Genomic DNA, 12,894 nt, shown 5'->3' with positions numbered 1-12,894 from the left:
AGACACTACACGGAGATTGTTGTGTTTGCTCGTACGTCCTTCGAGCTAAATCCTGACAAGAGAGTAATCTGCCCTCTCGGAATAACCCACTCTTTTTCTTGAACGTCCCAGTAGCTCAAGTCTCTTCTCAAGAGTTCGAAAGTCGCCTGTTTCGTCTCGCCTTTGCGGAGATGTAGTTTGTTGAATCCTCTCAATACCTTTACAGGTGTGCCTGGGGGCGTCGTGTCCTGGGGAAGTGATACGTAAAGTTGCGGAACAGTGGAACCTGCTCGGTCACCTGTATTAGTGACGTTGACTATCACTACGGCCACCTTGGTCCACAGATCGACCATCCCTCCTGGTGCAATACCCATGGACTTGTTGACATGTTGGTTCAACGAGCCGCCCGTAAGTTGCACGTTCAGGACCGGTGCCATGTCAAATTTGGTGTATGAAAGCCCGTAACCGAACTCGTATAGGGGTTCTTTGTCAGAATTGGCGTCGAAGTACCGGTAATCGATCATTTGACCCTCTACGAAGTCTTCCGTCCATGCGCCAGGATCGGTTGTGTTCTCAGGCACCACTAGAATCGGAGGACCGGCATCTGCTTCGTCCTTGGGAATGGAGTAGGGCAGCCGGCCGGAGGGCTCAACAGTACCCCAAAGGACGTCGGTGATGGAGTTTCCAATCTCTTCTCCGGGATAGTGTGCAGCCAAGATGGCCGTCACGTTCTCGTTGTCCGCCCATGGCATCAAGACTACGCCCGGACCATGTGTCGCCACGATAGTGTTTGGGCATAGCGCTGCTGTGCTTTCAACAGCCATGGTAGCATTCCATTGGAGGTTCAGATCCGGTCTATCGGCGCCTTCGGTCGCCCAGGCCTTCAAGAATAACAAACAGACTTGGGGTGTTGGATAGATGGTCGTGAACCGCCCCGCCGCAATCTCATTGTTGTCGAACAGCAATTGCACTCGGCCTCCGAGAGCTTTCACCTTGTTCCGTATGGCTTCGAGTGGGCTCACAAGATCTGTGTGTCGCACAGAGCCAGAACCGCCACCAATGTCAAAGGCGCCTATCTCGTAGCCCTCTGGAGCGTCTTCGCCACTTGCAGGCACGTACGCTGATCCAATAGTTGGATCTGGGAGGCCGTTCCCAAAGAGAGCGAAGCTAGTCTGGTTTGTCAACGGCAGTGTTCCATTGACGTTCTTCAGCAACACTGTGCCGGCTGCGCCCAGCTCGCGAATGCCGCTCGCATGATCGGCGCGAACGTCTATAGCTGGGACCTCAGTGAACATTCCTGCCATTGAAGGTACCTGGACATGTCCAAGCTGAGTAACAAAGAGTACGGGCCCGGTCGCAGGATCTATCATCGGAAAGTCCTTGTCTTGATGAAGTCGGAAATAGGGCGTCATAACTCTTCTTGCCATGTCTTCGAGGCGTTCTTCCGATACTTTGTTCGCCTGAACTGCCTCAAGGAGCTTGTCGCCAAAGTAGCATGGGAAACCGGCTGCAGTGACGTTTCCGGGCATTTCCATGTCCAGGCCTCCTTCCGCGAAATCCACTGTGGCATGCGTCGCGCCAAAATCAGACACAACGTATCCAGGAAAGGCTAGTTCGTCCTTGAGAATCGTGTTCAGAACTTTCGAGCTGGCACAGGAGTATGTCTGGTTGAAGCGACTGTAGGCGCACATGACTGATGCTGTTCCAGCCCGGACAGCATTGGCGAATGGCCAGAGGTAGAGTTCATGGAGTGTTCGATCGTCGATGTTGGCAGAGATCGCTTCAATGACTGTTCCGTCATCCTTGGTACTGGGGTTGCGCTGGGTTTCTTGCTCGTTCCCAATGTAGTGCTTTGAGCTTGTCTGGACACCAGTTGCTTCGATACCAGTAACAGACTCATTCATGGCGACACCAGCAAGATATGGATCTGGGCCAAAGCCTTCCCAACCGCGACCGCCTCGAGGGTGGCGGCCCATAGGTCCAGTACTGGGTCTGCGTCGATGTAAGTCTAGGACCTGAGAATGTAGAGCCGACGGATTGACATACCCTAACAGAACGTGGACGCCTTTCATTCTGAATTCCTCTCCAAGAGCGAATCCTCGTTCATACATGAGACGTCTATCCCACGTCGCCGCCACCGTGATCCCAGACGCAAACACACTTACGCTGTCCGCTCGATTGACACCGTTCGGGCCGTCGGACATACACAGACCAGTGTAATTGAGGCGTTCGACGGCTGCGAGTGTGCCTACACAAGGTAGAATCGGGCCGCTACCATAACTTCCGGTCACAAGGCCAATCTTCTCCGACATAGTGAGCTGAGACACAAAGCTCTTGGCCTTCTCTGATGCTTCATTCCAAGCTGTACATTTGCCACCGGTTAGCCAGTCATGTAGGATAGTCGGCTTAAAGCAGCTTACAAAGTGGGGTGATAAGAGGCGAATCAACAGCTGATACAAGCCTGATGGCTGTGATGAGACACACGACGCTTGGGGCGGTTGCGAAGTGCATGTTTGATGCTAGCCCTGAAATTATCGCAAGGCTAGAAAAGGCGCTCGATGAATCTGAATATCACTAGAGATCCGTCGGTTCAGGCCGCCTTGTTGGCTTATATACCCATGGCTGCGAGTAGAGGCCGCGTACTTTCGCAGCTTTGGCCTTCATTCAGATGCATTGGTGGCGGGGAAACTCGGTAGCCTTCGACCTTAGAACATTGACCTAGCTCTCTAGGTATTCCAACTCCGATGCAAAGTACAGAACGACTCAGAAGCCTGTGTAGTATTTCCCGTGGGGCGGTCCGATGCAATCAAGCCCCCAAGTCGTGACTCGTGTACGCGTATGTCGACCTATACGAAAATACGACGTATCGAGGGTTCTCGTCTAGGCTACCAGAGGCGAGACGTTCTTGCTTTACGATGTCTTGCACACAAACCGGCCGTGCCGACACATCGTCTGAAGGCTGATTGTAGCCTGCCTGTAATTAGACTGTGCTACACGTCGATACTGCGATTGCGCAACTGGGGTTGTGCGGAGGTTGCGCCGGGCTCTGCTGAATACGTCGTATAGCTAAGAGGATGTCTAGCGGAACGCTGAAGTTGCTTCCGCCTAGTTGGGGCGTGCCTGACGCTCTGGCCATGACGTCGCAAATCTCTGATCATTCTCGCTGCTTCGTGCAGATGGTGTGGCTGAAATCTTGTCCAGCTTTGAACCGCGATGGGATAACAAGAGTGTTAAGACGACCTGGAGAAGCAGACGTTCTGTAGATTAAGAAACACCGCAAAGAGCGATGCGGTCCTGCTGCGGGAGCTAGACACTCTGATAGACACAATGCACTGTCTAGACGCTACAAACTTTACTAAGAAGCAAAACTAGAATAATATATTCTATTAAAATTAACCTTATAAATAATTAATTAGTGCCTTAAGCCTAATTTAGAGTTATCTTTATAGTAAAAAGACGTTAAAAGATATTAAAAAATGTTAAAAAACTCTACGCTAGTCTCTTTTAAAACTACTAAAATAATTTTAATATTAATTTAGAATATATTACTATTAGTAATAAGGTTATTACTAGCCTATAAACTAACTCTATACTTACCTATATAACTTTCTTTATACTATAACTAGAAATAACTAGAAATAATATAATATATAGTAATAGGTATACTACTAATAAAACTTACTATATTTATTCTCTATTAACTATAACTATAATATTATCTCTATCTACTAATAACTATAATATAATAACTATTCTATAGTTATACTTTTACTAGCTTTAGTAGAACTTTAATACTACTACTATCTATATAATAGTATCTACCTACTAAAAATAATTTATAAATACCTTTTTATCTTTATTCTATTCTTTATTACTCTTTTTAAGAATTTCTTCTAATATAGTCTACTACTAGTAAATATAACTCTCTATTACCTTACTTAGATATAGCTTTACCTCTATTTTAATTATATATATAGTAAAGTAAATATAAATAGCGTCTTTACTCTAGAGAGAGTACTTAATTATTAGTATACTTAGAAAAGGCTTCTTTAGAATTCTAGTAATATATAAATCTCTAGCTACTAGGTAATTTATAATATTAAGATCTAGCTTATAAAAGAACTATTCTATTTTATTAATAAGATCTTTAAACGTAAAGTCTTAGCAAAAGATAATAGTAGAATTTATCTACTTTAGGTACTTATAAGAGATGTATATAATATAGTAGCTATTAATAGTTCTAGTAGAAACTACGTTATTAGTAAAGTACGCCTTAAAAGTATAAATAATAGTAGTAGTTATAAAGATAATAAAAAAAGTTATAAGATTTACTATAACGCTATCTCTTATAATAATCTTTAGAGAACTTATATAGTAATAGTAACATAATTTAGAGGTAAGTAATTAAAGTAGATTAATAATAGAATAATTTAGTTAAGTATTAGTAAGGTAGCGTAATATAACTAGTAATAAGATTAGTTTTAGATTAACTTATAATTACTTTAGAGACTTATAAAAGAGTTATTTAGATAGCGTAGCTTTTAGTATTAGCTTTAAGTTACTATTAGCGTTTTTAATATATCTTTAGAGTTCTAAAAGTTATAGAAATTTAAAAAATAGAAAAAGCGTACTTCTACTAAAATTTTAGTATACGTGTTCTAACTATAAACTTTTAGAACGCATTACTTTATTAGTTATAAGCTAATAAGTGTGTATAATTATATTATAATCTCTTTAGAGATTAGTGTTAAAATTCTCTTATAGAGTACTTTAGTATTAGAATAGCTTTATAGCTAGCCTAAATTTAGAAGCTTTAACTACCTTAGAGGTAGCAGCGCTAAGACTCTAAGCCTTAGCTTATCTACTTCTAGAGTGCTAAAACCTTTAGTTATATGTTCTTTAGTGTACTAGTAATAGACCTTACTTTTTTAGAACTAGTTTATAGGCTATAGAATTATTAGTTTACTAATAAAAATAAATAATTAATTAATTAGTAAACTAATAATTCTATAGTACAAGCTAGTCTAAAAAGAGTAAGTTCTGTTACTAGTATATAAGAAGACGTATTTCTAGAAGAGTTATAAATAATTATTATAGATAGGTAAACTAGAATATTATTTATATTTCTTTTTCTTATTAATTAATAATATACTTTAATTTATAAGTAGACTAATAAATTTATAGTTTAATCTAGTTTAAAAAGTATAAAGCTTATAACTAGTATAAAAAATAGAATATTTCTATAAGTTTTTATTTACAAGTATAAATATTAAGTAAACTAAGATTAAACTTCTTAGTACTACTATTATTAGTATAGTAGGTAAAGCTTTTAGATATATAGTAGTAAAGTAAATATTATATAAATTTAAATATTAATATCTATATATATTATAGTACGTAATTATTTATAATAGAGTTATAAGTTATATAGCTTATAGTTAACTAAGCTATAAGTTATAAAGTAATTAATTATAAATATATTAATCTATAAGATTATAATTCTACTATATATATTCTTTTTATTCTCTATTTTTCTTTTTATTTTAAATCTTATTTTATAAGTTATATTTAATATAGAATTTAAAGACTAATTAAAAATTTAAGTAAAAGTAAAATTTATAGCTAAAGCTATACTAACTAAGCTAGCTTTAAAATTTATTATTACTTTCTTAAACTTCTTTTAGTGCTAGTTATTTTATTAAAAGCTAATTATATAATTAATTATATAATCTTATATACTAAATATTAAAAAAGTTTATATTTATAAATTATCTACTTTTCTCTCTAATATAAATTTATTACTACTTATATACTATTTTTTCTAAAATCTTCTTCTATAAGCTATTCTAAAGATTACTATAAATTACCTTAATCTAGCTATAATAAAGGCTATTATAATTACTTTATCTTACTACTTTACTAGTACTTTAAACTTATATACTTTACTTTTTAATAATTTAATAATTTTTACTTTTATAATTTTTAGTATTTCTATTATTAAAATTTTATATAGCTAGTATAAAGTCTTATATTAATTATATTTTTTACTTAACTTTCTAAAAGCTAATTAGAAAGACTTCTAAACTCTTAGTTAACTATAATATTAATTTTATACTTATAATAAAATAGTAATACTCTATCTTTATAAAATCTATTAGTACTAGACTTTAAAACCTTAAAACTATTCTTTTTTAGATATATATTTATATAGCAAAACCTATAGTAATACTAATATAAAGTTTTAGCTAAAATATTTTATAAAGGTCTAGAATTAAATATAAAGAAAGAATAGTATTAATAGATAAACTCTATAAGATTAATACTATTTAATAAATAGAAGCTAATATAGATAACTATAAGTTCTATTTAAATATTAAGAAATAGTTCTTTTATTATAAATTTTAAAGATTAGATATTATAAAGCTATAGTAGTATTTCTACTATTATTATAGAAGTAAAGTAAATAAGTTTAGTATTAGATAATATAGTAGAGTAATATAAAAAAAGAGATATTAAAAAAGTTATAGTTTTTAAAGCAAGATATCTAGATAACTAGACTAGCTAGAACTGAGATTTTTAGTATTTTAGAAAGCTAAGAACCTTCTCTTTAAGTTAGCTACTAGTATTTTTACTTAGTAAGCCTCTAGCGCTAGTTAACTAAAGTTAAAATAAGAGTAAAAAAAAAAACTTACTTTAACTAGCTACCTCTTTTTAACTAAGCCTAAAATAACTAATTTTTTTTTTTTTTACTTTTTATATTTTAATATATTTTTAGTAATTTTCTTAGAATATAAAAAGTTTTACTTAAAGAGTTATTTAAGAATTAAAAAGAAAAGCTAAAAAGTAAACTTTATTTATATTACGTAATTTCTTAATAATATTAATACTTATATTCTATATAGCCTAGATTTTTAATTTTCGCTTTTAATCTTTAGTTTTTATAAAGTTATACTACTTTAAACCTTCTTAGGCCTAAAAGATAAGGCTTATAGTAAACTTTTTTTAAAATTAAATAATTTTATAATTATGTAATTATATAATTACGTAATAACGCGTTACTATATTAAAGAGGCTTAATAGTAAACTTAAAAATCTCTAATATAAGCCGAAATTTAGAACTTATAATACTTATAACTATACTATCTCTACTACTAATATAATAGTTACTTTATATAATTATAATACGCTAACTACTTTATATTTATTATATATTACTAATAGCTATCTAGACTATTAACTAGTACTAGTACTAGTCTTATATAATTATGTAACACTAAAAAGAAACTAAGTAAGTTTAATCTAACTTAAGATATCTATATAATCTAAGATATTTATATAATATCTATATAACTAGTAGTAATTTATATTCTATATATAATTATCTATAAGTCTAGCTATATTAGTAGCTATATTATATAACTACTACTTACTATCTATATTTACTATTACCTACCTATCTCTTCTCTAGCTATACTAATAAGTTCTAGCTCTTACTACTACTTTCTATACTTTATAATAACGCTTAGATTATTTTAAAGTATTTATAACTACTATTTTTTAGTTTACTAGCTCTATTACTACTATACTTATACTTATAGCTTATTTTTTATTTCTTAAATAATTCTAAGTATCTTTAACTTCTAAAGTAAAGTCTAGAGATAAAGTCTATTTAACTATATTTATCTTTTAACTACTATTTATACTAGTACTATTATATTATATATTATATCTACTCTATTCTAATACTTAAATTTCTTCTAGATAAAGGCTTTATCTTTTTCTTTCTTTATAGTATAGTATATTAATAGTATATTTATCTAAAATAGCTTAATAATAAAAAGTATATTTATATAAAAATAAGTATATAGTATTTTATTTTATAGATTAAATTTTCTTAGTAGAATAATATTTATAAACGTTACTACTATATTTTTAAAGTTATCTTTATATATTTATACTTAGAGGTATAAAGTATTAAAATTTATATTAGTATTAGTAATACTAACTTTATAAAAAACTAGGCTTATTAGTAGTACTAAGTAACTATTATTTACACTTAGTACTAAAAAGTTAAAAGTACTTACTTAAGTAGTAAGTATAGAGAGAAAGGCGTTTAATATCTTTAAAGTAATATTAGTATTAGTATTAAGTTTAGAAGTTATATTTAGGTATTTAGCTAAGTATTTAGCTAGAGATTTAGATTTCTTAAAAATATAAGAAGTTCTTTAAGATAGAAAGTTATTAGATAGAAAAAAAAGAAAAAGAAAAAAAGTATTCTCTATATACGTTTATATAACTTCTTTTAGGCTACTATTCTCTATACTATAGTTTACTTATATAAATATTATTTATATTTTATAGTAGTATAGTACTATAATTTAATATTACTCTAGACTTAAAGTTTAACTATATAGCGCTTTTACCTATCTAGCTTTATAGCTAAGAGAAAAGCTATATTATACTACGCTCTAACTTCTACTTTAACTTTTACTCTTTTTACTAAAGTTTCTACTAAGAGCTTTCTTTTAGAAAGCTTTTATATTAACTTTTAAAAATATTTTAATATTTCTATAGCTTTATAGCTTACTTATTACTACCTCTAAGTCTATCTTTAAGTATACTAAAGAAGCTTTTATTACTATTACTCTTTATTAGTATATTATTATTATTATTAGAGTACTATATCTATAGTAAATATTAGAAAGAAAGTTTTATTAAATTTTATAGTTATATATAGTAAGTATAAAGTACTTAAAAAATATACTTATAATAAGATTACTATATAGAGTTACTAACTATATTTTATTACTCTACTCTATATTAATACTTTACTATAATACTACTTTAAAGTTAAAAATTCTTTAAATATTAAGTTACTTTTTTTAGAAACTTTCTTCTATAAACTAGTAATATATACTTATATAAACTACTTTTATTAGTATACTTTACTTTATATTTTATAATTAGCTTTTTATAGCTACTTTAACTTTATAAAAGTTTATTAAAATACTAAAAATAAAATATTACTATTTTTAGAACTAAGCTATAATCTTAAGCTAAAACTATATATTTTTTTACTATTAAAATAATTTTCTTAATATAAGTATAAGTAAGTTATAAAGCTTTAAAGTTAGAATCTAAAATTTTAATTTAAAGATAAGTAAAAATAGCTACTACTTAGATATTTTAGTATAAGATTAGTATAACTATATAAAATCTAGTAAAATTAAAAAACTACACTTTTATATACTATTTAAAAAGATATACTCTAATTTAGAGAGTATCTTTTTAAAGTTTATCTTAGGCTAGTATTTTATAGCCTAGAGGCTTAGTAAGCTAGCTTACTAAGCTAAAATAAAATTGTTTACTATTTTACCTTTTATAATATTAAAAATCTTTAAGTCTAGCTACTCTACTTATCTAGATAAATAGCTTTAAAAAAGATAACCTTTTTAATATCTTTTTTTTTATATTACTCTACTATATTAAAATATAAGAGTATATATAGAGTTATATAGCTTAAAAAAAATATAGATTTAAATCTACTAGAAGTCTTACTACTAATAGTAATCTACTTTAAGTCTTTATAAAATCTACTAGAATCTCTAAAACTAGTAATTAAGTATTTTTTAATATTTTTCTATTAAAAAAAGTCTAAAAAAAGAGTTAAAAAATACTAATTATTACTTTATTAAACTATACTTTAATCTATAAAGTTTTTATACTCTAACTCTATTATTCTTTTATAGCTTAGAGTAATACTAAAGATTAATATTTCTAAAATAGATATAAATAGTAGCTTAAATTAAATACTAAACTCTATACTAATTAAAATAGCTCTTAACTATATTTTTACTCTTTTCTATAAGCTATTCTAGTATTACTAAGTTTTTTAACTTTATCTTACTACTAGCCTTCTTAGTTTATATACTAAAGCTAGGTTTAGCCTTTTAATTATTTTAACTTATATTACTTTTCTTCTAACTTTCTTTCTTTATAGAATTTCTAGAACTTATAATCTTAAAAGCTATTATAGAAGCTTTAATTTACTACTTTATTTTTACTTTACTAGAAACTATATTAAGTACTTTTTTATTCTACTTATTAGTATAAGAGTATATACTAAGCTAAAATATATCTTTTTATTTCTATTTCTAGTATTTTTATTATCTTTATAATACTTATTATATATATTACTAGTATAAGATCTTATATTATTTTTTTATAAGCTTTACTTTTTTAAAGTTTATTAGTAAGATATATAAGCTTTTAAATAGATATAATATAAGTTTCTTACTTACTATATTAAGAATATCTACTACGTTAATATAAAACTTACTAGTACTAAGCTTTAGAGTACTTGTTTTATTCTTATTATTAATATTATATCTTTAGAAAAGCTAGATATAATACTAGTACTACTTTTAGCTTTAAAGAAGACTATATATTAATAATATAATATCTTAGCTAGAACACTCTATAAAGGTTCTAAGAGATAGAATAATTAAAGTAAAGTATTTTTACCTCTTTCTAGATATAAGAGATTAAGTTTATAGTATAGTTTTTATAAATTAAGTATTTATAGAATTTTCTAATAATATAATATATATTACTATATTAAACTTAAGATTTAAACTTTTAAATTTCTTAATTAAGTATAAGCTAATAACGTATAATACTTATTACTATACTACTTAAACTATTATAACAATTACTACGTATATAGGTTTTTTATACTAATAGCTTTATATTTCTAATATAATACTAATAGCTATCTAATCTACTAACTAGAAGTACTAAAGCGCGCTTTATATAGCTATTAATACTTAAAAGTAGATTAGTAAGCTATAGTAAGCTTAGAACTAGTATAAAGCTTTTTATATAATCTAAGATACTTATATAAAGTCTATATAATTACAAGTAACTTATATTCTTAATATTAATAACTTTAAGCTTTACTATATTAGCTATTATATTATAAAACTATCTTTATATATTCTAGTACTAGACTCTATCTATATATATTATCTTATAAATTAGCTAAAGTACTAGTTACTTTTAGCTTTATAATCTACTATCTATTATAAAGTTTATAAATACTTATCTATTAAGTATTACTAGTACTCTACTTATTCTAGCTTTAAGTTTACTATTTAGTTTTTAAAGTTATTAAAGCTACGCTAAAAAAGATATATAAATAGTAATAGAAAAAAGTCTATAAATTAAAGGCTTAAAATCTAAAAGATATAAACTTACTACGCGTTTTAGATATTTATAAATCTATTTTATAATATTAAACTAGTAAAGTTAAAGTACTTACTTAAGCGCTATACTAGCTATATATTTATAGCTAAAATTTAGATAATAGCTATTTTATAGTAGCTAGTATAAATAATAATATTAATTAAACTACTTAGAAATATAGTAAAACTAATAAACTTAGTATTTTCTATAATACTATACGTCTAAGTATTATTAAATATAAAAACATTCTTTTAAAGTAAAGAAAAAAAGTTTTTTTCTATTAAGTATTAGCTATTAAAAAGAAGATAAATATATTAAAAGTAAAAATATTTAGAAGTTAAAAAAGAAGTCTAAATTAAGAAAAGATATTATTTAGGTATATAGTCTTTTATATAAATACTATATAAAGTAGCTATATCTTAGACTAGAGTATTAACCTTTGTAAAGGTATTTACTTTTATACTAACTGTAGTTATCTAAATAATTTTATAGCTAATAAAGAGGCTTTTATTTTATATAATACTATACTTTATTCTCTACTTTATACGTTATTTCTTTAGCTAAGATTTCTAGTACTAAAACTTCTCTATTACTACTATTAGTACCTACTTTAAAAAGCTTATCTCTACTTTAATATATAAATAAAAAATACTTTTATATTTCTATAGCTTTATAGATTTATAGCTTACTTATTTTTATTTTTAAGTTTAATATTAAGTTTTAAAACAAAGGTTTTATTATTAAATTTCTTATAGGTATATTTTAAATATTCTAAATCTATTATAAATATTTCTGAAAAAGTTTTATTTATACTAATAATAATATTATAATTATTATAGAGTATTTAAAAGATATACTTCTATTAAGATTACTATATAGAGTTACTAAACTACGTTTTATTACTCTACCTTATATTAATATTCTACTATAATAGTAAGTAATTAAAAGGTTCTATTATACTTACTAAAAAATAGCTTAGTATAGTAAATATATAAAGCCTTACTTAAGTACTAATAGTAATCTATCGTTACTAGTAATTCTTAGACTTACTACTTATTATATAAGTATCTTAGTATATATTGTATAAAATTATATTTATCTAGTAAACTATAAAATAAAGTATAGTTACTATATTTACTATAGAGGTAGAGTAATTAACTTCTAAGTATACTACTAAAAAGAGTATACTACTTAGAGAGTTTTTTAAAAAGCTAGCGCTTAACTTAAAAAAGCTTTTAAAAGTTTAGTTTTATAATTAGTAAACTACTAAGCTAGCTATTAGAATATATAAAGAGTTTTATACTTAGCTTAAGTAAATAAATATTTAGAATTTTTAGCTATAGAAAAAATATCTTTTAAAGAATATTAATAGTTTAGTACTTAGAAACTATAAATATTCTTAAACGTAAATTTACTAAATTACTTTTTCTACTATAGTTTTAAAAAATTAAATATATACTTAACTTTAAGAATTTATAATAATAAAAAAATTTAGAATTAGAATTAAGTAAATAATTTAAAGCTAGACTACTAATTAAAGACCTAATTATTTCTAAACTAGATTATAGTTACTCTTAATAGTACTTAAATAGAAGAAAGTAATTAATTAATAAATCTAAGTCGAAAGATAATATATTATTAAGCTTTTTACTAAATTAAGTCTATCTAACT

General features: G+C 27.5%; 1 protein-coding gene across 1 annotated transcript; it reads right to left on the bottom strand.

The window, feature by feature from the left end:
* Positions 1-5: 5 nt before the first annotated feature.
* On the bottom strand, positions 6-2,291 carry J4E85_000759 (uncharacterized protein; the record flags this gene model as incomplete). Its single annotated transcript, XM_051465048.1, has 2 exons — positions 6-1,971; positions 2,026-2,291. 2 exons carry the CDS (start codon positions 2,289-2,291, stop codon positions 6-8), a joined length of 2,232 nt encoding a protein of 743 aa, XP_051331569.1.
* Positions 2,292-12,894: the final 10,603 nt, after the last annotated feature.

This window comes from Alternaria conjuncta, assembly GCF_024043145.1.
Source record: "Alternaria conjuncta strain BMP 0040 chromosome Unknown scaffold_1, whole genome shotgun sequence".
Taxonomy (NCBI): domain Eukaryota; kingdom Fungi; phylum Ascomycota; class Dothideomycetes; order Pleosporales; family Pleosporaceae; genus Alternaria; species Alternaria conjuncta.
Note: the sequence above shows the minus strand (reverse complement) of the source record. Positions and strands in the feature narration are given on the sequence as shown.